The sequence below is a fragment of the Haemaphysalis longicornis genome, unplaced genomic scaffold, assembly GCF_048455015.1.
Source record: "Haemaphysalis longicornis isolate Haplotype H1 unplaced genomic scaffold, Haemaphysalis longicornis Haplotype H1 scaffold_1, whole genome shotgun sequence".
Lineage (NCBI taxonomy): Eukaryota > Metazoa > Arthropoda > Arachnida > Ixodida > Ixodidae > Haemaphysalis > Haemaphysalis longicornis.
In genome coordinates this window covers 268,123,177-268,147,199 of record NW_027526203.1, presented here as the reverse complement: position 1 = coordinate 268,147,199, position 24,023 = coordinate 268,123,177, and the positions used below count along the sequence as shown (strand labels likewise).

Sequence of the window (24,023 nt, the reverse complement as noted above, 5' to 3'; positions counted from 1 at the left end):
CCTATCAGCTGGAATTACGTTAATTTGCGGAAATAGCGCAATTAAGAAATGGCTACAGTGCATATACAGATGGGAAGTTAACATTATTCGGAGACAAAAACTACAGAACAGATTTTACAGGCTTACCATGCTCTATCAAGTTCGTCACAGCCTTTCCAACGCAGCTTCACAGTGGAGGAAGCTGGTCATGCAAAATTTGCCTCTTTAAGCCTAATCCCCGAAAGATTGCAGCATTGTTTTCTGAACAAAGCTGTATTCTGGTACAAGCCCAATCTTCCGAACGAAAATGTTTTAAGTGCCCACCAGCGGGTAAAACGATAGGCATGCAATGCTGCTGGGAAGATGGCAACTAATATGCATCTGGTCAAATCTGTAACCCTGTGCAGCCTTGGCCGGTAAATAACAAGACAGGGTACATTTGGTAAAAGCAATCAAAAATATTTTATTGTTTTTCTTCACTTTTTTTATGTACATGGCTATATTACAGGAGTGTCTTCACAGAAGGTGTATGAAAAGCTCTCTCAAATGAAGACAAGAGAGATTTATTTTGTGCGTAAAATCCGTGATGCGCTTGCCAGTGGATGGCATTTTATTATTTTTTCCCGGAAAAATCGTAGCTTTTATTGATTTTTTTTTCCTGCCTGCCTTTACATGAGGCCTTCAGAGTATGCTGAATGCGGTGAAGATGAGCTCTCTCTCTCAACAGAAGGACAGCGTGCACACCGTCTTAACTGGAGCTCGTCGGAGAGCTGGGTGTAGTCGGTTGAACAGTGGCCCTCTTGCGCTGTTCCTGAGCTTGTGGCATGCGTACCTGGTCTGATGAGAATATGTACAATATGCAAGAAAACACAATCACGACCAAAAAAAAAAGGGGGTGGGGGGAGAAATAAAAAAAAAGCACCTTGAGGGATGGTTGCAATGAAGCCAAAATTCATTACTGTACAACAGTGCTCGCCGGTCACTTCATAAATGAACGAGGGCTCGGCACAGCCCTGTGGCAACAGCAGGCATGCTTGACACACGTATACAAACGTGGGCAAAGAAAAGTCAACAGGTCTGACTAGAGAGCAGGGTGTCATCGTATCTTTCTTTTTTTTTCAAGAACCACTCGGATTACAAAAAAAAAAAAAAAAAAAAAAAAAACTTGTTTTGCAGAATGTTACAAACAGTGCGGCAAAAGCACAAGAGGAAAAGCCCGACAATGCTTAGTGGAAGCACCACATCTAGCTTAGACCCTGAAATGTACCGCAGAACAAAAGTGTGTGCAAAAACTGGCGCGAGAAATTCACTGTCCGCAAAAAAACTGTCTTTTACACATAGTGCAAACAAAAAGCAAAATGGGGTTTCTTTTTTAAACAGAGCACTTTCAATTTCTCCGAAAGCATCGGTGGCATGTAGCAACACGTCACACACAAACACACACAAAAGTCATTACTATCTTGCAAGTGGGAGGCACCTCTCTCTATTTTTTTTGTTATATTAATGTTACTTTACTCCAGACCCGAACTGTACGCACAAGTACGGCACCAAAATGATCCCACAGGAAAACTTCACATGCACTGAGGTGGTCACGGCAAGCTGTCTGCCCTTTTTTAGGTTTTAACAGCTACACATTATCATTTAACAGTTCAGTCAAATTTCAAAAGTCTGTTTACAATTGACACAGTTTCACGCTCACAACTTCTCCATTTATTTTAAAGTTAGGAAATGTGCAATAAATTTCCCAATTCATCACAGAGACGGGGCCAGTTACAAGCTTGCCACTAAAATCATTTTGCAGCTGCATGTGCACAAACGTTTACATGCACATAGCCATTAATGCATGTGGCCCGTTTACAACGAAACATTCTCAATTTGCCTGTGTTCTGTCCTCATAAGACATTACAACCTAAAAAAAAAAAAAAAAAAAAGCCAGTAAAGCTTGTTCTACATGGAGCGAATTTCGCCTGCGAATCCGCTGGAACGAACATTCGCACTTGCGAAGTTCGCAATGCCTGGAATTATCGTCTACATGGGGCCTGCGAACGCCGCGATTTTCGCATTTCAGATGCGCCTTGTTTGCAGACTGAATTAAGTTTGCCACCAGCAAAGGTTGTTGTGATTTTAACAAAGGTGGTTTTATTTTACTCTCTTGGCAAGTTGTTTTTGACTGGTTTGCGGTAAATATAAGTTTATTCGCGGTTTTATATAAGAATCGCCAATTCTTTATCAATATACGCACACACAGCAGAGAAGACAAACGTTTTGGTGTGCCAGCGCTTTTGTCGCGCTCATACAAGCAACGCCATCTGGTTTCCAAGCGATCAAGTGGTGCCGAGCTGTGCTCCTATTGGCCGCAGGTCCGGCCCCTCTACGCCGCACACGCCGCACGAGCGGCGTTTGCTCGACCGCTTCAAATGTTTGGCACTTTGCCGCAGCAACAAAAAAAGGTGGTTTTGCCGCACGAGCGGCGCCGCATCAGCGAATTCGCACGCGAAATCGCTCCATGTAGTACGGGCTTAAGGCTTTTTTCCTACACAACAGCAGCGTTACAGCAATAATTCCAACGGTTAGGACATTGCTGCTCAACGTCTTGTGCCCACTAAACCTGGAAATTTTGTTTGCCTACCAGAAGGCATACAACAAACAGCAGCCACACACTCAATCATGTTAAAAACAAGAAAATGTGCGCCCAGGCATTGTCACTTGTGCCGGTCATACAACAAAAGCAATCTCTAGAGTGCCGTCCTAAAGGCACATGGCTACGGTGCCGTCCGACGGCATTGGAATTTTTAAGGCTAGGCTGACAGGAATCAGAAGATCTGCCTTAGTGGTGTCGAGGTTCCGTCTTAGCTCTGTGATCTGAAGGACCGTGGCTCAAGTCCTGAGATGGCTGTCTTATTAAAACAGAGCACTTCAGTTATAACTTTAATGGTTGAGGCTCGTTTTCAGTGTTTTAAATTAATGCTTCCTGTATGCTCGGTTAGGTTATTAAGTTAGGAAAAGTGAAGTTGTTTTGTAAAAATACTCCGGTGTACGTTGCTCAAGTGGAGTGCATTTAGCACCGTCGGACGGCACTCCAGCCACAGTGTACAAGGAACGAGGCTGTGCGTAAGGCACCGGTGGGCCTCTTCGATTTGCCGCTCCTACGCAGTGCCACATGGTCTCTTTGATTTGTCACTTTGCACTGCTCAGAACTGCCAAGAACAGCTCCATAACTTTTTTTCTCCCCTTAGAATTGTTATTGCAGGAGCAGTCCTGGACTGCCTCAGAGCTGCTCGAGCTGTTTTGGAGAGGGAAACAAGAGCGACCAATGGCAATACACATGGAAAAGAGTGCCAGACCAGGTTTGTGGCAGTTTGTGGCATCAATCGAAGAGACCCAGCAACAAACAGTGAACAAAATGCCACTCACCCTCACACCTGTGCATTCACATCGCCAAAAAAGTGCGGAAGATGCAAAGTAGTTAAACTAACAAAAAAGCAACAGGCAATAAAAAGTTCATACACCAGTTACCTGAACAGACTGACTTGGCGCAAGAAAACAGGTGAGGGGAAAAAGAAAAAAAAATCTAGGCAGGTACGACATGTGCAGTGGTGCTGTGTGCTACCTGTATCCAAGATGTGCCTCTTTTAAGCCTCGTGTGCAAAACCAGCAAGCTCAACAAGTCACCTCTTACAGGGCTGACTTTAACCAGAAACAACACGCTCCCTTTCGGCTAGCTGGGGATAACCTCATACATAACCACTCAGGTGGTCACCACAAACAACTGACCACAGAACCATCTGCACACTAAGTACCCTTAATGACGAGCTCCAAAAAAAATGCATTAGTTAATACTAGCAAAGTAAAGTGTATATATAACAAAAATATAACTAAAAATGCAAGCTTGTAAAATGGCTTGAAGACATAAAAAGAGAAACAGAAAAAAAAAGTGGGGCAATGGTATAACATGGTAATAACGCAGCACAGTTACTTGCTAAAGGGTGCAAAAAGCCTAACTAAAAACACTATACGCATTAATAAAAATCCTGACAACACAAAACAAAGAAGCAAAAATTAGAAACAGTGTGCATACAAAATAAATGAAACTACTTTCAAGTTGCTTACGATTATACAAAAGCCAGCAACCTACGAAAAGGGTAGTCAAAAAAGGCCAGCTCTACGGTGACAAGATGCAAACAGCTAACCCTGCCCCCTGTGCGAAAGTTAAGCGCGCAATTTATGCACAGATATATGCATTTTTTTACTCAATGTTTTTCAAGCTTGAAATCGACTTAAATAAGAATGGCTGGTTTTGAGGCCACATCCCTAGACCTGCACTTTAATTCATTTTGTACACAGCCACTCAAGGAAGGTCTCCTGATATGTTAAGTAGCACTGCCATTGTGACAACACACAGTTGCCACAGCACGCTTCTTACATGACAAACTGTCCAGCTATACGAGGAACAGCGTGAGCCAATCTGCCCAGCATGATGAGGAAGCCAGTATGCTTAACATGACAAGCTTTTGCTGTGCACACAAAATGACAGGAACTTCACACCCCCATCTGCCACACATACATCAATGCTCAAAGGTAGGTCAATAAAAAAAGTAACAAAAAAATGTCATCATCATCTGTTGCAGCATTTTTTCATGGTAACCATGTAATTAACAAACTCCTATATATAGATATATACATTACAGCAAATAAGGTCGGATTGGTCTGAAGCAAAACAATTTCAGACATTTCAACGAGAAAAGACACCCACACACAAAAAAAGAGGACAGGATCATAGCGAAGAGTCCAAGAAGGCAGCCACAGTGCACGCGCGAGTGTGTCAGTCAGTTTCAGCTCAGGATTGTTTTGCATCACACAACAGTGCAAGATGAGTCATTGCGGGGGATGAGCCACACCTCTTAAGTACTTTAATCGGCGACACACAACCTGCTGTGAGAGAAAGATGTCATCAAGAATGCTACATGTGAAGATGCACTTGGTCACTTCCTTGCGAAGCAATATGAACACATGCGCGTGATAAACGCGCGCGCGCACACACACACACACACACACACACAATAACCGAGCGTACACTTGCAAAGGGTACGCTGTAAACTGGCATGCCAAGTGTGCCTTGAAAGATCACACACAAACGCACACACACACACACACACACACAAAAAGGAGATGGAACACTTTGTAAAAAAGTGTCCAACATCATAAATAATTTCTTAAGCGAGTGTTAGGCTGCCTCTCATTCTAAGCACTTGAAACTGTACTGAAGCGAGGAGTATTTCTGACAGTTCATAGTAGCAATAAGAAACAGTGCTCAGACACGTACCGAACACATAATGAGTAACGTTATTTTGTTCCGTCTATCCCTGCTTTGACAATACTGAAGCACTAATCACAGTTATATATATATATATATGTAAATACCTATATATATATATTACATATAAACAAGTCAACAGTGGGTTTATAAATGCAAACTAGGAGCACAGCCTGGCCATGCACCAATGTGCACACAAGCTACCAACATGACATTCTGAAGCTCCTCCAGCAGTTGCGCTTTTGCACAACTCAACAGCGTAACCACGGCCCGGCCTCAATAACTATACAGCTCCATCATAACCATAACTACTCCCTTCAGCTACAGAGCCCATAAAACTGTCCGACTCTGCAATATTAGGTAACAATGCTTGGCACTGTATAGGGGTGCCAAACTCACTCCTGCTACACATTTCCTTGGCACGAGGTTTTTTTATTACAGTCCACAAAAGTGGCATCTGAGGGGAACAAAAGAGACGGGGCGGGGGAACTGGCACAAACGGTAAATTGCCCCTCCACACACAAAAGGTCATTCGTGCAATCAATCAAATGGCAACAGCCCGTGCAAGAAAGACAGGGGATGGCGGGGAGGGGGGGACAATGCACGGAGAAAGGCACTTTACCTGCGTGGGACGTCAATCGACGCTGACAGACATCAGGGCGAGGCGTCTCGGAGGGTCTTGCGTCGTCGCCGGTGCTCGGGGCCCGGCCACCGGGCGTCCTTGTTGAGGCTCCTCCGGGCTTTGGCGTGCTTCCGCTTGGCATTGTTGCCGACCAGGTCTCGGGAGGAACGCTTGCGCTTGCTCTTCTTTTTTTTCGACGGGGACTCGCCCAACCTCAAATGAACGGGCAACTTGCTGCTGGCAGCACGGTCGCTTGCGTCGCTGGACTCTTCCCCACCTGTTAGTAAGAGTGTCAGTGTGTTTAGGGAGAGAAAAAAAAAAAGAGAAAAGGCATGTGCTGCCATGCCACAACTGAACATCATAGATTTTTCACTTCCTGATTTTGTCACTATATCATCTGTTTCACAGAGAAAGAAAGAAAATTAGCAGTTCTTCCGCTTAATTTTCAAACATCCCTTCACCAAGTTCATCAAACTTGCATGATCAAGGCAAGCACTGTGGAGACGGTCAGAGTGCAAATGCATTGTTGCACAGGTGCCCATGAGGCAGTTCCTAAACCAGTGTAACATGATGCCAGCAAGGCAGACACCCAAGTCTGTGTAATAGGCAAAGCCACGAGGTATGTCATAGTGGATGGCTCAAAATAAACTTGGACCATTGAGCTGCGGCACAAGCAAAGAGACGAGGGCTCCGATATACCTCCCCTCTGCCAGAGGCAATGCTTCATGGATTCTCTAACAAGCACTGACCACCAAGTTCTCCAGTTTTCTGTTATACACCCATTTAAAGGGCCATGAAGACAAAACAAAACTTTATTCAGTTTAAAAGAGACAGCCTTTGGTAACTCCCTCAACTCCCTTCCAGCCGCAAAAGATTTTTGTATTCAAACAGAAAAAGCAACAAATATGGGAAAACTTTCAAATTTCGCACCACAGTGACGTAATATGGGCAGCAATGATGTAATATGGGCCAGCGCTAAAAACATAGTTACCAGTGTGTTAACTCCACATCAGCATTCAAGTGATACGATCAAACGGAACTAGAGGTCCCACTACAATCCCCCAGTTATGTTTCTCGGTGGTCGCTTTTAGATCGGCGGCCGCCAATACTAGCACAAACAACACTCTGTGATGTCACCGAGAAATTACCGGAAAGTCGCTAGGGAGTTGCCACTGCTTCAGCTGTTTTACAAAATATTTCCATTATTTTTTGAAGTTTGTGATAAAATTGACATTGTTATCAGGACAAAGCCCTCTTTTTAAAAAAATGAACCAAACTTATACTGACACAGTCATGGTGTTTGGCAATGACGCTCTGCTCAGTGGACTGCCTCAGCTGCAACGGTGGGAACTTTTATGAAATAAAGGGGCAGCTTTGTTCTCTACGTCACTGGACAATTCTGAATTATGGCCATGAGCTTTTTGTCCAGTTTTTCTGTTTGTGAACAACACTCTGAACATGTTTTGGGGGCCAAAACATCATTGTATCCTTTTCTGTCGTGGTTGGTGTCTTTGCTTCGCCTTCAGAAAAAGTCACCGATGCCGTGGGTTCGGCCACAGGATAAATGTTTACCATTCACTTGGTACCTTTGGTGCACACCAGTGGAGTTTTACAATGCCATGGCAAAACACAGCACTACCACTTTCACCCTGGAAGCACTGAGAGTGGGCCAAAAACTCCACTTGTGTGTCCCAGTCGAAGGAGGCATACCAGAATGAATAGGCGTCTCACAAAGCAATCTTTAAAATTAGACACAGAAGCCACGACAGTGCATGTTCGGAAACAGGTTGGCAATGCTTTGCTAGGTAGTGCCACTGAGAGTCTATAGCAGAGAACGAAATTGCATGCAAAAAGAAGTGGGAAGATGGCAATGACAAAGAGCTAAACCATAAGGTGATGGTCTGACCCCTAGCATGGATATGTTGCATACCAAAGGAAAAGACTGAATGGGCATGATGTGCTGCGACCCGATATGAAAGAATACAGAGCCAAATATGCGTAAATTTGCGGACTCCTCACAACTTGCATATGATTTTGAGCTTCAGTTCTATGCAGTCATTAGGCACCACTTATACTTTAGGCCTACACTGGTATTTGCGAGTGAAGCAGACACCCTCTTCTTTCCTTAAGTCCACGCTAACTTACCCCATAACCTTAATATTCACAAAAGGAACATATCCCATGGGAGATCAGCAGCTACCCAGCACCCCAACTTTCAATGGTGACACAGGAGTAAGCTGTCTTATCACTTATCTATGACATCATGACAGAAAAGCACTCTATCTCAAGAAAAAACACCAACACACAAATGCGCACTCAAAAAATCAATTCATATGCAAAACCTGTGTGTGCCGTAAAGGCGGCCTCTGGACCAGTTAGATTGGCTAATGCTTTTCTATGTGCACTGGAACCTTCTACACACAGGTGTCTTGAATCTCACCTTGTAAAAAGAAGATAAATAAACGATTTGATAAGCATGAAGGCGCCAACACAAGTCACATCCACAGAAGCTAGGGTAGAGGATCCCTCACCAATGTGAGCATTGCTTCAAAGATGCGTAAGCCTCATTACACCAGTGGAAAGAACATACAGTTTGCACTACGATAAATGCTGTGCATCCAGTACAATTCATTTGAACATTGGGAAAGCATTTTTTTGCCAGTGTTTCTTTTTGTAATGTGCGTGGAGGCCTTAAAAAAAAAAGTTGGCAAACAACTACACAAAGTTTTGTTGCTGTTTCAGTGCAGCTGCGGGTAGTTTTGACTCCAGTTAAAATCGACTGCGGAACATCTCCGGGCAAGGCAACACATCTGTGTTGCGAGGTGCCACGTTCACGATTGCAACAATAATGGTTCACACTAAGTTTCTCCCCGATATCGTGCGTTTATGTCTGGAATGAAGATGGCCGTTTCGGCTGCCGGCTACCCACGTCTCGATGAAGATGACAGCGACAATCATGATGGTTGTCACGATGAAGGCGACAACTACAAATACAACTATAAAATTCTGTTAAATGGCAGCAGGACAGACGACATGAACCATGGCTGATGGTGAAGTGATCTATGTACAGGCGGCTACAAAATAAAACAGGCCAAGCGAGCGGTACGCCAGAACTATCGGCGTGACATCTTCCAGGCCGGCGCCTGCTGTAGAGATAGCAGAGTGTGTATCTGGGTCCTTCAGTCAATGCATATCAATTTTCTGGAGTTCGGCCGCAACGTTTAGTTTGTCATGAAGGTAGCACCTGGCAGCACCTGAAGTGGCAGGGCAAGATAGCGGCCCAATTCGTAGCAGCGTGAGCGTGCACTGAAGCTGCACGGTCCCAGACACGTTCGTCAGGCACTCTTCTAATTGGCAAGAATTCTTTGCCGAGTACCACGCACCACCAACTGTGAATGCCATACATTTGCACAAAAATGCATAATTGGTGTTAACGCATTTAATCATTTTAATAGCGAAGATCGAGATAACAGGTCGAAGCAAATTATTAAAACCAGAAAAGACAATAAATTAAGATCGCACGATTGCATGCACAAAAATGCACAACTGAATTAACACGTTTGATTGTAAAAATATTGTATAAGGTAACTATATGCACAATATTAGGCAAGAGGAACGTAGAATGAAGACAAGCGGCGCAAGTAATGCTTGAAATTATCTCTCTCCCGTTGCATACCGACCGGCAACCATTCAGTCATGCCGGAAGCTTTATCGTCAAGTTGCTCAAATGCCAATCCACTGCAGAGCCAACAAAATGATAATAACCAATCTCTTGGTGCACATATTTTGAAGCTGAGCACGAACCATTACACGGCTTCAGCACAGGCTGCAGGCAGCTGAAAAGAATCAAGCCCCTCGCTCAGTGTGCAGCATTAGGCACCGCCGGGTCTTTTTCTTTTACAGAAACAAGGTGCTGCCGCTGAAATCAAGAAAATTGACATGCAGTGACTGTATAGGGAAGGACCTGCATGCGCACTCAGCTATCTGGACAGCAGGCGCTTGGCCAGAAGGTTTCACGCCGATAGCTTTCGCGCACCGCTCGCTTGGTCCGTTTTATTTTGTGGCCGCCTTTACAAATGACCATGACAGCACCAGCTAAGCTACGAGCCGCCCACTCCTGCTTCGTTGTCGGTGATGGTCGAGCATGGTGCCATGCGACACCGTTGACTTTTTTCTTCTCGTGGCATGCAAGTTCTTTGTTTGCATGTAGCTGACAGCCGACTGCCTTGCCAAAAAAGTGCAAAACCATGGCTTTACAAACATCCCAGTTGGTGAGCTCAGCTTCCCGAATGTCGTACCACTTGAGTGCCGTACCTTTTGAGTAGAAAATTATCTTTGAAAGCATTAGTGTGGGGTCCCAGGAGTTGCGGGGCACTGACCCCCACTCGCACAGGTTGAGCCAATCTTTTACGTCAATATTGTTAGTGCCGAGGAACATGCCAGGGTTGCAGGGCTGAGACCCAATGACCAGCGAAATCGCCGATATGCTGTACAGAGGATGCTGGACGCCCACTCTGGAGATCCATGACGAAATGTCCCAAAGCCTTTAGGGTCGCGAAACAGAGGTGCAATGGCGGGGATGTCTGGCACCCTCCACTAAGATGTTGCGGTGAAGAATTTACAATACATATTCACAGAAGCGAGAGCATCATTTTGCCACAGCACAAACCTCTTCTACCTCTACCTTCAGCGGCCCCCTGGAGCCTCAGCGCACCCAGCGTCGTCATATTTAGCTGTGCCCCAGCATATGTACACAATGCTTGAGGCTATGAACTAGCATCCCATTCATCAGCACCACAGACACCGTGACAATTATAGTGGTTCACAGTTAGTTTCATGGACAGTCTCCTGTGTCGACAAACATGAAAAAAAAAAAAAAAAAAACATTGGAAACAATTATGATGATTTGCATCTACCCGAGTAAATCTCCTGCATTAATGACAGCACTGATTGTTACTGCTGGCTGCTGACAGCCTACGAGATGAAAGCAGCAATCTTAAACAATTAGCTACTTGGCCAATCTCCCACGTCAACGACAATGACCTCTCGTGACAACTATTCTGGTTTACTTTACCTTCCTGGCCAATCTCCGCATTAGGTACAGTATTGACAACTGCTTTGGATACCGATTGCCTGCATGATAACAGCAGCAATTGTGATAATTAAGTTAGCTTCTTGACCAACCTCCCTGCATCAACTACAAAGATCACTGGCAACAAATACAATTGTTTGCATTTATCCTCTTGGCCAACCTCCTGCATCAAGGACTGTACTGACGATGATTGCTCTGGCTCAAGAGTCACCTACTTGGCTGCGTATAGGCGTTCCCTAGTCAGCACAGCCAAGCATTGAGCTGGTGGAGATGGCCATGGACCAAGAAGTACAAGACAGCATCTTGCGTGTATGTATAGACTGGAGGCGTTGTTCGACTATCTGGACGAGATTGGCGTCACTGCGGTGATTTAGAGTTTAGAAGACAGACTTTGTAATCCCCCCCCGAGAAGCATGTTGGCGTCGCAATTCCGGCAAACATCTCGGCTTTCTTTTCTAATAAAGAGCCTTCTCTCTCTCCCAGCCAAGCGACGCATGGCGCCACCTAGGAAAATGTTTAAAGGGACAGACAACCGATTTTTGTCGAGTATATGTTCTCTATCCCAAATGAAACGGCATCCCTTAAAGCACCTTAATGAGAAACGCTTCTGCTGATAACGCCCCACAACTACTTAATTCGAAATTTTTAGTTGTACGAACCATATGTCCCCTCCCAAAAACACATGCTGGCAACCATGACATACAGTAGTGCGGCAGCATACTTTTGTCTGTATGCGAGATGAAAAGCGATATTTAAAAACTTGTCCCCAAATAAAAAAAAGTGTGAACTGAAGGCTTTCTATTCCTTTGTTTTTTTTTTTAAATCCACTTGTCTATTTTGCATGAACGCACCATCTGTTGGGATGGACGATAGGTAGAATCTGGCTTCCCGTTGTAGAGGTCGGCAGTTCGATTCTCCCCGGGCGAGTGCTTCTTTTTTTTAAGCTGCCGTTGGTGTATTCAAAAACTGAAATCGCATATTTCGGCAGAAAAACACCCCCGACTAAGGCAGAATTGTCAAAGCTCCTTCACTGGGTCTGCTAGTCTACGCTGCCGTTGATTCTGGGCATGGAGGCTCAGTTAGCCACACTGAGAGTAACCCAGCGGCGGCGGCGTGTCTTTAAAACTTTCAAAACAACATTAAAAAAAGTATCTGCTAGGTTTGCAGGTCACGTGACCGGGACACATATTGTAGTGTCAAGTTTCTACACTATGAACCGCCACCGTTCTGATTTCAGAAAGTTTGGTGCCAAATTAAAATTATTTCTGCCAGTCTGTTTATAAATTGCTAGTGGTTACGGGGCTATATAAAACGCTGGCTTCCATTTCGGGTAGAGAGCAAATATTCGACAAAAATCGGTTGTCTGTCCCTTTAAAGCAATGTCCACGTGCATGTAGCCCTCAATTTAATCGTCAAGAATCGCTTAGCCTCGTAGTGTAGTAGTTCCGCTCCTGCGAAGCAAACATCCTAACCCGGGTTCAAATCCCGTCACCGCTTTTTTTTTTTTCATTTACAAGGGTTTGTCATAATTGAAAATTAACATTTTTTATCACACATATAATCATTTATGACATCTTTATGCATTATAAATGCGATTCCGGGTATTTTCGTTGCCTTTTGCCAGTTTCAGCTACTGCTTCTTGTACGTTTTGGCGGGTTTCCCCCTTTTAGGCCCGTTTCGGATATTTCTGTTGAATATTTTTCTACACTTTGGTTTTCAACTATTGCAGGTCCGTTTTGCCTGTTATTTATTTCAGTTCGGGTGGTTTTGTATGCTTTAGGTATGTTTATGCTGTGATATAACCCACATAACCAAGCTCAGGTGACGGCTGGCTTACTGACTAGGAAACGCACATATGCTACTTGGCCAACCCAGTATTGATGACAAAGATGATGAGCATTGGCAAACACTATGTAGGTTGATTACACCTAGCTTCTTGGCTACTCAACAGTGATTCGCCAAGAAAATGCAACGACCTCCCTCAAGATTATCCCAAAATAGACAAACCTAAGCTGACACATGAAGCTTTAATGAGACATTGATGATACTACGGGTTTCAGAGTCCTACTAAAAGTTGCAGCACCAAATACACCCTTACGGTAAATAGCAGAATCAGTGTCTAATCAATGCATTGCCTCTCAGGTGCACACATTGGATGCCCCACAGGATGTGCCAGGAAGGCACAGAGAGATAAAGCGATGGGACAAGTATCTTTCTACTCTTATCTATCTCTACCCCTCCGGCTACACACTTTTGCCACCTGTGGATGAACTGCCGCAGGTTGAGCTCAGCATTGAGTTGAGTTCACTTGAACAATCCCTTCCTTGATGTCCCAAAAAACTTTTCTGCTCAGCGAGTTCTTCATTCAAAGGGACCCTGCAACACTTACCATCGACTACTCGGAATGTATTTTGGGGCAAAGCCACCTGTATAAATATTGCCTAACGCGTCGCTTGCTTTTCAATGGCAACAGTAGGAACGCTTAGTTTAGGCACTCATCCGCTACGTGGCGCACGCCGACGAACGTTCCGCCTTACATCACTGCTCGCGAGTCGCGAACGCTGCACCCACTTCTACAACAGGTGTCTGTCAGCTTGCCTCTTGGTTTTCAAGAGCCGTTTCGCTCACATCTTAGCTGTGACGAGGCTCTAGTTCTGGGGAGCACTGGGGATCTCGTTCAATGTGTCGCTCGATCGCTTCATACCTGCTGCATTTTTCGTACGTAGGAAATAGTGCAAGAACATATTGTCAGGTAGGCAAACAGCAAACATAGCAACAATATTTACGGATGGTACAGCCAGTATTTTACTGATATATTTCTCCCTGGAGGATTTAGGGAAGAAAAAATCGCGTGCACATTTTCTGTTCAAGAGCTTACTTCTACCATTACTTTCAAAAAAAAAAATATCGCGCTTGCAAATTTCAGGAGATTATAGAAAACAAAAGGACAAGAGTTGAGTGTCCAACCACGCTGTAAGGGCACTTCTACAGTACAGTCCTCAATTTTAAAACTGCGTACCGATGCAGAGTGTGAACAGCGTGGATAAAACAAGGCTGAAACTTAGAGGGGACAGAGGGGGGGATGTCCCACTCAGAAAACTTCGGGGCCCGTGATCCCAGTACGTAAGAGCGCAAAGCCGGCATCAGCCTGCAGCACCACAAGTGGTTTTGCATCTGCTGTGGCGCACTCGGTTTTATTAGCAACAGACCAAGACAGACAGGCATAGTTATAAACAAGAAGGCGTAGGAGCGCCGCCTGGGGAACGCTAGACAAACTGTCCACTATTTTGCATAGTTTCCGAGAAGTGGCACTGGCTGGCAGACAAGAAAGCACGCACGAAGGCTACAGAGCGGGAAAGGGTAGGAGAGAGCAGCAGGAGGGTGGCTGTTTGGCCATTTTTCGCTCTCGCGTTAGGCAATGATTATACAGGCGGCGTTGTTTGGGGGAAAGTCGATTGCCCCAGCAATCTCCTTTCTCAAGAATTATGAAAATCCGTTCACTATTACCGAAACTACGCGCGATGAGAAACCGATGAGAAATTGCGCATAATTGTTCCCTCTCAACTCGACCGCGGACAATGCGACGAAAGCTGCGCGCTCTCTCCCGGAGAGGGGGGCAGCTTGCAGCGTTCTCTTTGGTGGCCTTCAATATGTCACTGGCCAGGGAGTTTTCACCTTTTCTCCACAACGTCGAGGGGTCTATTTCCGGTCTGGTGCTGCAAAAAAGCAGGCATGGCTGCCTGCTCGCAAGCACGCGCTCAAGCTGGTCGAAGCAATAAACGTTTGTTGTCAAGTGGTCTCGTTGAAAGGGGGAATATTGAGTGCGTCACTCAATTTCCGCGCGCACTCAAAACACAAAAGAAAAGCAAAACTATCCGCACAGGTTTAGGCATAGAAGAGGTTGGTACACAGTGCCAACGACGGACAGGCAATGAGAAATAAGCCACGAAGTTGACCAGCGACAGCCAATAGGACAGCCATGGCTCGAATGATGTCGTTTAGGCCATGCTAGGGGTGCATAATGAGGAGAACTGAAGATAGCGCGGTTGGTTTTTCCGAGTCTTTCACAGAGACTTGCGCGCTAACCGCTTCGCGTGCACGAGTAATATTTGGCTCGGGTGTTCCTGGCAGTTAATAAACATTGCGCAGGTTTACTTGCACTGCACAAAAAGTGTTGCAGGGTCCCTTTAAAAAAAAATAAAAAAAAAGAGGAAGGAGTTGCTAAGTGCGAAATTTTGGTAAATGTGAGGGATGGGGGAGTAATGTTGAGTCCCGAGGCCACAATTGTTACCATTGGCGCTGTGTTATCACAAACACCTTTTCTTAACTTTCCTCTGCCCTTGGTCTTGATGATGTCTCGCAAGAAGGCGAGCAGCTCACAATATTACCTCACAGAGATAATTTGGTCTTCGTGGGCACAATATGTAAGGAAACCATTGCAGCAGTCCTAGCACGACCCACTAAGCATGACCTGCACTGATGATTGCAGTCCTGGCCCTCGTGTCTTTTTTTGGCGCTGGTGAACTCCCATGCCACCACTGTTTGCCTTGCGATTTCGTTTCTTGGTCATAATTCAGGCGCTTGAAAAAGTCACCAATGTCACTTAAATAAAGCTCCCACAACATTTGCGGCTGCTTACTTCCTAAAGTCGTTTTGCAGTGGCATAAGCAAGCATGAGGCAGGAATAGTTAGAAGGATAAGAATGGGGTGGAGTGCATTCGGCAGGCATTCTCAGATAATGAATGGCAGCCAACCATTGTCCCTGAAGAAGAAAGTGTATGAGAGCTGCATCTTACCGGTACTCACCTACGATGCAGAAACTTGGAGGCTCACTACGAAGGTTCAACTTAAACTGAGGACGACTCAGCGAGCAGTGGAACGGAAGATGATAGTTGTAACATTAAGGGACAAGAAGAGAGCGGAGTGGGTCAGGGAACAAACGCGTGTTAAGAACATATTAGTATAAATTAAGAAGAAATGAACGTGGGCAAGGCATGTAATGCGAAGGCAAGATAACCGTTGGTCATTAAGGGCAACAGAGTGGATCCCTAGAGGAGGCAAGCGTGGCAGAGGGCGGCAGAAAGTTAGATGGGCAGATGAGGTCAAGAAGTTTGCGGGGATAAATTGTTCGCAGTTAGCACAGGACCGGGATATCAGATCTATGGGAGAGGCCTTTGGCCTGCAGTGGGCGAAGACAGGCTAATGATGATGATGATGAAGCAAGCATGGAAGCCAGCGGGAGGCAACCAATGTCATGTGCAGGTTGTTGTGAACAATGCGTACTGGACCCACATGCACATTATGTCGCTGCCCCGATTTGTTCAACAGTCATTTGCCGACCAGCGAGCTCTAGAGCCTCCACTTGCGCAACATTGTAGGATGTTGGCTATTCTGGTCTGTCATCCAGGCTTCATTAAAATCATCTACGCCATTTCACACAAGAGTGCAACAAGCTGGCGCATTACCACACACCACTACCAGCTCGGCACAATTTCCTTGGCATTGTTCCCCCTCAATGCAGAAAACGGGTCACTGCTCGGGCTTTAACTTTCCTGGCAGATGCTGCCATGTTTGTTTTTATGTTCCAGCAGCATACTGTGGTACCAAACAGGCCAGTTCCTTTATTCCACTACACCCAGGAGGAAGGGGTAAGTGCGGGGAGGGAGAGAGACATGCGCACATTTTGATACCTGCCTTCAAGCCTGTCCCAAATTTATGGCATTCATAATGCAAACTGTACGAATACCAAACTGTACAAACGAAGCTGCTGCCATTTGCCTTATCTTTACAGAAGCTTGCTCTCTTTCTTTGCATTTTGGATTTTTCCTGCACCATATATCTAACAGTGAAACTGCGTCCTTCATGCATATACCGTTTTGCCGAAGGAGGGTGCTATGGTGGCCCTATCAACTTTGCCTGCAGGTCAGGCTCGCAACTGCAAGGTTGTACGAGGTATGCAATGGTTGGGACAGCAAGCACAAGCCAGAAAAGGTGGGCCCATTACCAAAGCGTGCATGGCCAAACTAAACCCTGTGAAACAACTTAGATTGTATCACCCCCAGACCGTTAACAAGTGCGATGCATTATAGGGTACTCAAGCTCAATCTCTTTGGTGAAGAGACTATTTTGTTGATAGTAGGTGCAACAAATGAGCACATCTGGCAAAGCACACACATAAGAGCTGAAAGCTTGGGCCGACATCAGCGATACCCAAATCCGTTGGGTACTCGTTCTGGCTCGCAATACCAAAATCCATTGGCTCCTCGTGGTTGGTTCCTACTTCAAGGGAGTGCCATAAAAACTAATCGATAATGCATCTATTTAAAAAAAAAAGGCCCATAATCTGCTTGCTTCACACCAAATGTCGACAAAAGATGACTGTCTGATGGCTCTGCCACGCAACTGCACCTCTTGCTCCTACCATGAACAATTATGACTGCAATAAAAGTTTGCTCAATTCAAATTTTTCCACATTTGCACCACTCACACGCCATTTGTTGGGACAGCACGCACATTTTTCTTTTTTTTTGCTCTGAAACACCTCGTGTCAGCATCTTTTGCATTATTGCTTAGCTTTAACCACCTCTCTTCAACACCGTTTTTGACATGTAATCGTTCCCATTTGCTATATAAAAAAAAACCTGTATTCTTAAATAAAAGAATGCTAGCCCTCTAAGTTATGCACTTATATTCTGCCCTTGCAGTGAATAATGCGGACATGTTTGAGCCATGACAGCAGTTTGGGTAGTTTGGAAAAGTCTTGCCTATAATTCTTTGTGTTCAAGCACTCTTTCACTTCGGCCGAGTGGTTGAATCGAACCGCAGACACAGTGACAGACCAAAGTTTTTGCATTTTGTTGAAACTTTTTTTGTTGAAGCTATTTTTCACTGGCTGCAGCCTGTGCAATAAGATGCACCCCAATAAAGTGCAAGAGACTGCACAAGAATGATGGAGCTGTTTTAGTAAGGCCATTCTGCCATGTTCACCATCTTTTAAGGCTCCTTGTTTCACGATATCCCAGAATAAATCACGGTTTTTTAATGACAAAAAAAGCACTTGTACGCCAACCTTAAAAAATCCTGCCTGGAAAGGCAAAAGTAGGCAAAAAAACACTGCAGATTATATGTAAGCATGGCTTAATCCACACATTTATCAATACTGGTTAAGAAATTCCAGTGACTATATTTGGAAAATGTAAGGCAGCCCTACAAAAGGTATGACCGAAATTGACCAGCTCATTACAGTTCAGGATGTTTTTAAGGTGCCACTCGTCGTTTTTTTATTGTTCGCACATAAAGTATAACACGCGAACACTGGGCAAGAAGGTACCAATAATGAATTATAATGCCATTCATGTCATCAGTTTCGCTTCAGGTGCCGATAGCTTGGGAGTAAGTGTGGGGGTTCTAGGGCCTAAAGATGGTCACTGTTTTTTTGTTTTTTTAAGGAAGACTGGGAGCTCAAATGCAATCAAAGGCAACTCTCAAAGTCCTTTGTAGCCTATAGCCTACTTCACAGCACGCAATGGAAGCCCTTTCCTCCCTCTCTCTCTCCTAGATGAAAGGATTAGTCCTGCTGCATACAGCAGGAATGGGTCTGAAACTGCCCAGAGGTTTGATTGGAGGTAAAGGGAGGTGGAAGAGTGTAAGTTTTCACTTCCTGTCATTATCTGGCTGTGCATCGACTTGGTTGCCTTGCCAAGTAACACACGTCAGTGAGAGAGGAGGGGCAGACCACTACTAAGTCTGAGCCGGGAAAAGCGCATACATCGCACACCTCCATCCATGAAGCCACTGGCTTATTTGATGTCACCAGAGAAGCCGCCATTTCCTGGCTCCTGGAGACAACAGCGACATCAATTTAAAACTGGTTCCGACCAATGTTTCCTACACGGAAAGTATCGTGGCATTGTCACTAAGCAAACCACATCAGTTTTTATAAGCATAACTTTGGTGTCAGTACTCCTTCAAGCTGCTCTTGGCAGGGAGGCAAAAGTACTAGTACGTTCAGAACTGATACAAATTTGATCACTTGCAACAAAGCTAAAAATGATGGCTTAAAGGCTCGACATAACTCTTTTTTAACAATAAATTTCTTAAGCAGATATGTAACAGTGAGAGTGAGATTTTGCTTTATAACTGGGGTTAGAACTGTTTAAACTGGACGAGGGAAGGGGGTGCATAACTATGGTAAGATTTTTCCGCCCAAATATCTGATGACACACACAAAAAACACAAGGTTGCTATTACAGGCTAGCAGAGCTTTAAAGGTCTTTTGCAACACTCTTTGACCACTGCAAATAAACCTGCATGATCTTTCGATTGCACCGCTAGGAACATATGAGCGAAATATTACACGCATTAGTGAGAAATTTGGAAATTTTTGCGTAAGATGTGTGAAAACTAAACACACTACCAAACCTTCACTTGTTTCAAATTTGCCACATTATTCAGAGCTGGAGTGGAGCAACTTTAGTCCTAATTGTCTTATTGGCTGTAGCTGCTAAAGATTAGTATTACAGTTAAGCAACATAATCATAGACTATTTTCCAGCAGTCAAAAAAAAAAAAAAAGTTTTCCCCTCGCACTTTTAGTACAACAGAAACCAATGGCGTTGCAAACCCCAAAACTTGTAATGCTGTCAACACCAAAACAGCAATACGAAGGCATGGGCAGGATGGGTTACTAATTCAGCAATACGTTTTGACATGCAATTTTATTTGTACTCACTTTGGCCCGCCCGCTGGCATGTCGCGTAGTGTGGTGCACGTAGCTCATTTTATTTGCAAGTAGCAAGATTTGCTGGCCGCAAGTACGTGGTCGCTTAATTGTGGCCTATTCGCTGCCACCTATATCATAACCTCATGATTACTCGGCCAGAAAGCAATATGGCGCCAGAACACTCGCTGTGTTGCAACGGTTGGCCAACCATACCATGGAGCAAAAATGCAGCTATATTTAATGGGACCCTGCAACACTCTTTGAGCAGTGCAAGTGAACCTGCACGACGCTTAGCTTACACTACCAGAAATACCTGAGCCAAATATACACGTGCACGTGAAGCGGTGAGTGCGCAAATTGCTGTGAAAGATGCGGAAAAACCAACCGCGCCCTCTTCAGTTCTCCTTGTTATGCACCCCTTGCATAGCCTAAACAATGACACTGAGGCCATGGCTGTCCGATCGGCTAACACTGGTCAACTTTGCAGCTAATTTCTCGCATTTCCAGTGAAGATCCGCCGTTGTCGGCGCTGTGTACGAACCTCTTCTATGCCTGAACCTGTAGGAACAGTTTTGCCGTTTATTTTGTGCTTTGAGTGCGCGCAGAGTTTGAGTGATGAGCTCAATACTTTCCTTTTAACCAGACGACTCAGCAACAAACGTTTGTTGCTTCAAAAACGACCTACCAGCCCGAGCTCGCGCTTGCAAGCAGGCATCCATGCCTGCTTTTTTGTTGCACCAGACCGGAAATAGACCCCTCCACGTTGTGGAGAAAAGGAGAAACTCCCCGGCCTGTGATATATCAACGCCCCGGAAGAGAACGCCACGAGTCGCTCCCCCTCTCCGGGAGAAAGCGCACAGCTTTCGTCGCGTTGTCTGCGGTCGAGTTGAGAGGGAACGATTATGCGCGATTTATCATCGCGTGTAGTTTCGGTGATAGTGAATGGATTTTTATAATTCTCGGGGGAAGAGATTGCTGGGACAATAGACTGTACGCCAAAATACATTCCTAGTAGTCGATGATAAGTGCTGCAGGGTCCCGTTAAGAAAGCATCAAACTCAAATAGCGATCTTATGCTCGATTACATGCTAACTCAAAGTAGGCCACACATTACCGCACGGTGCCACAGTCGTTGAATTTGGTGGAGGGTGAACGGGTGAGGTTTTACCCCGACTACAAATAATTGTACTAGCAGTGAAAGGATGTTTCTCGTTAATAGATGAAAGTTACCTTGCACTCCTGTAGGTGCAGCATTAATTTGTGAGCAACAGGATGCCTTCACATAGGTGAAGCACTAACTTGCAAGCATCACGGTAAAGTGATTGCGGGCATGCAAACATTCCAGCAAGAACTCCATGCATAATCCCGAGAACAAACATTTCTAGGCACCTCCCGAGGCATTGGTGCTACAACTTACCTTGACAAAGACAAGCAAGGAGTGCACTCAGTGCCGTAAATCAAATGATATACTGCCGCAAATGCCCGACTGACACTTTTACTTCTGCTCACAACTCTCCACCAGACATAACCGTACAAAGCAAACTTACCAACACTGTGTACTATGATTTCCACTGTCCTCCCAGATCTACGCTTTTTCTTGGCATCAACGCACGATGGGAAGAGTTCAGCAGGGCCTCGCTTGACTACACTCAACACAGAACGCAGAAAGGGTGGGCTGCCGCTCCGACTCCTGCTGCGTGACCTTGTCCGAGCCGGCGGGGACGGGAGTGGTGAGGTGTTGCGGCAAGGGCTGCGCCCATCAGTCCTGGTCTGCCCTTTGAGCAGAACTATCTTGCCCCCCGCAGGCTTCACTGGCTCCCGAGACTCAAACTTGCGCCGCCTGGCTTCAAAGAGGTAGCTCGTTGAACGCTCCTGGCTGTCCACACTTCTGGAGCTCCCAGGTGTTCCCTCCCTGGAGCCGTGCCTGTCTCTCAGAGGCTGTGCCAATCGGTCCTCCTTCCGGCTGTCGGCAGCACCTACAAGATTATTGACACTGGCTCCATTTTCCAATGTTGGATCACCTTTCCTCTCTTCGTGGTCCTCCGTGACTGGGCTCCTCTTGCGCTCCTGTTGCCTCCTGGGACTGTCGCTTGTACTGCATAACCCACACTGGTCAGCGGAGTCCGATGGCAGTGCCAAAGCACTTTCACTTGGCACTGGAAGGCTGCTTTTCTCTTCCCTGCCAGGACTCAACTGCTTCCTCGGAGTCCGCAATGCCGTGAAGGTCACTACAGTTTCCTCCTCTGAGGTCTTACTCCAGTTGCCACCACTTTGGGGGGGCACCGCGCGAGCAACTCCACTGTCACTGCCATCACAGCCACTATGCTCCATAGTAGTACACTTTGCACTGCACGCATCAGCGGGTTGATCTGCGCACTCAGCCCGGTAGGCCGGCAATGTTTCATGCCTAGGGGAAGGGCACACTTGCAGGTCTGATGTAGACTCGCTCAGACAACCGTCCAAACAATCTTCTTGCGTGCTCTGCCCGCGGGACGTGAGAGAGTTTTGATCATCATCGTCAGAGCTGCGTCCATCAACACTGGCGTCACTCCGAGACGAGTTCGAGCCGAACAGGAGCAGGTCGTCGTCACTTTCCTCACTCTCAGAGCTAGATTCAAAGTGGCTGAATTTGCCCGATGCTGAAAAGGACAAAGGCGCAAATCAGTGTTTTGCCCCAAGAGGTGTTGCTCTAAAAATGTTCCGCAACACTTGAAACTATGCTAGGCGACATTCAGCCTTCCCGCAAAGACCCTCGTATGGCCAGCACAGAGTTACTCCGACAGAAAAGCACGACTATATCAGGTCCCTTAATTTCAGCATAGAAAATAAAACAAACTGCTCCAAAAGTTGCTCAAGGAATTCAAAGTACACAATGACTCATGCATGTAGAGCATTCACCCCAAGCGATTGTTTCATTTCATGTGAAGTGGCTCTGCAAGGCATATTGGCCCAAATTCATTGCTGCATGGCTCCCTTGCACCCCTCAAGCTGCAGTGCCACTGCACATGTGGATGTTGTCCATGAAGCGGAAAAACATACACACAAATGTGGCTTCCAAAATAAAGTTACAAAGACACCAAAGGCCGCACACCTTTTTATTGTAAGTAAAAAAAAAAAAAAAAACACACCTTCCACAATTCTTTAGTTGTTACACCAGCATGTTGTGTAGTTCTAAACAATCCACAACGCTGCTCTTCGAAAAGCTTGGCTCGATTCACTTGTTGAAAAGTTTCGTTATTTAAACTATTACCAAATTAAGCAAAATGTTACCATTAAACTATTACCAAATTAAGCAAGATGGCTAACATCACTTTGGATGATTAGCGTTTACTTTCACGCTACAAAATTACATTATTCATGCTTTTTCAGGCTGGTTCAAGTAACCATACACCCTGACACCGAGTAAAGCTCTCGCACTAGCCCGCATGAACCATACGACTGCCCTTCCCGCACCAAAGAAAAAAATATTTGACCGAAATCGAAGCCACCATGTTTCAACATTACTAAATGAATTTCGTGTTTTTTAATAAACATGCGTCCCCCAAAAACTATCAGATACATTTACATGCTTAAACGAAGGAGCACTTCCAATCCCCCCTTTCACTATTCATAATTTGTAGTAAAGAATTCACAAATCGTAGTAAGGAAAAGTTGCAAGGCGACAATGCCTATTTATGCACCTTTTAGCCTTTCCTGCCTTATTTCACAGCCTCTGGTGCAACTGGCAGTACAATTCTATTCAAGGCACGATAATCTACGGATACAGGCATACTTGTTTTCACACTTCAAGTGTCCCTTTAAGGACTTTGTTATAAAACCCAGCTTAACCCTTACCCCACAAAGCCCACACAGCATGGTAAACTTGCTAGCAGCGAGATTCAAACAGCTATTTCAAGTGTAAGACAGCAGAAAGATTTGAGAGCAGTTTTTCAAGCAGCGAAATCTCAATTTTGGTGCAGAACCTTGATTTGGAGCAGTTCACATTTAATACATTATCTTAGGAGCTTAAAAAATCAAATCTGTAGAAACTTTGGGGGACCAGTACACTTTTAAACCAGTTTGGAATAAACACAACCCCAAAACAGCCTTTAGAAAAAGATTTCTTAACAGAGTACCATAAGGGCCAAACTGCATTACCTTTCTGCAAGTTTCTTCAATTCTGTTGAGGTTGTAAGCACACACAATGTAAAGGGCAGTTAAAAATATCTAACTGAGAAATGCTGAAATCGTAAGGCTTTTTCTTTTTCACTTGAAATCGTAAGTTTTTTTTTTTCGTTTGAATGCTGAAATATTT

General features: G+C 45.1%; 1 protein-coding gene across 5 annotated transcripts in view; it reads right to left on the bottom strand.

Annotated features, from left to right (window-relative positions):
• Positions 1–417: 417 nt before the first annotated feature.
• LOC144145571 (uncharacterized) overlaps positions 418–24,023 on the bottom strand; it is a 37,463-nt gene continuing 13,857 nt past the window's right edge. For 2 of the 5 annotated variants that reach the window (XM_077677246.1, XM_077677253.1), the window contains exons 5-6: positions 21,277–22,368; positions 418–6,192 (exon numbers count right to left, since the gene is read on the bottom strand). In XM_077677246.1, the coding sequence (XP_077533372.1) occupies positions 5,948–6,192; positions 21,277–22,368 (1,337 nt within the window). In that variant the 3' untranslated portion in view covers positions 418–5,947. The remainder of the gene's footprint in view (positions 6,193–21,276; positions 22,369–24,023) is intronic. The other 3 variants (XM_077677225.1, XM_077677232.1, XM_077677238.1) reach the window with 3 other exon arrangements.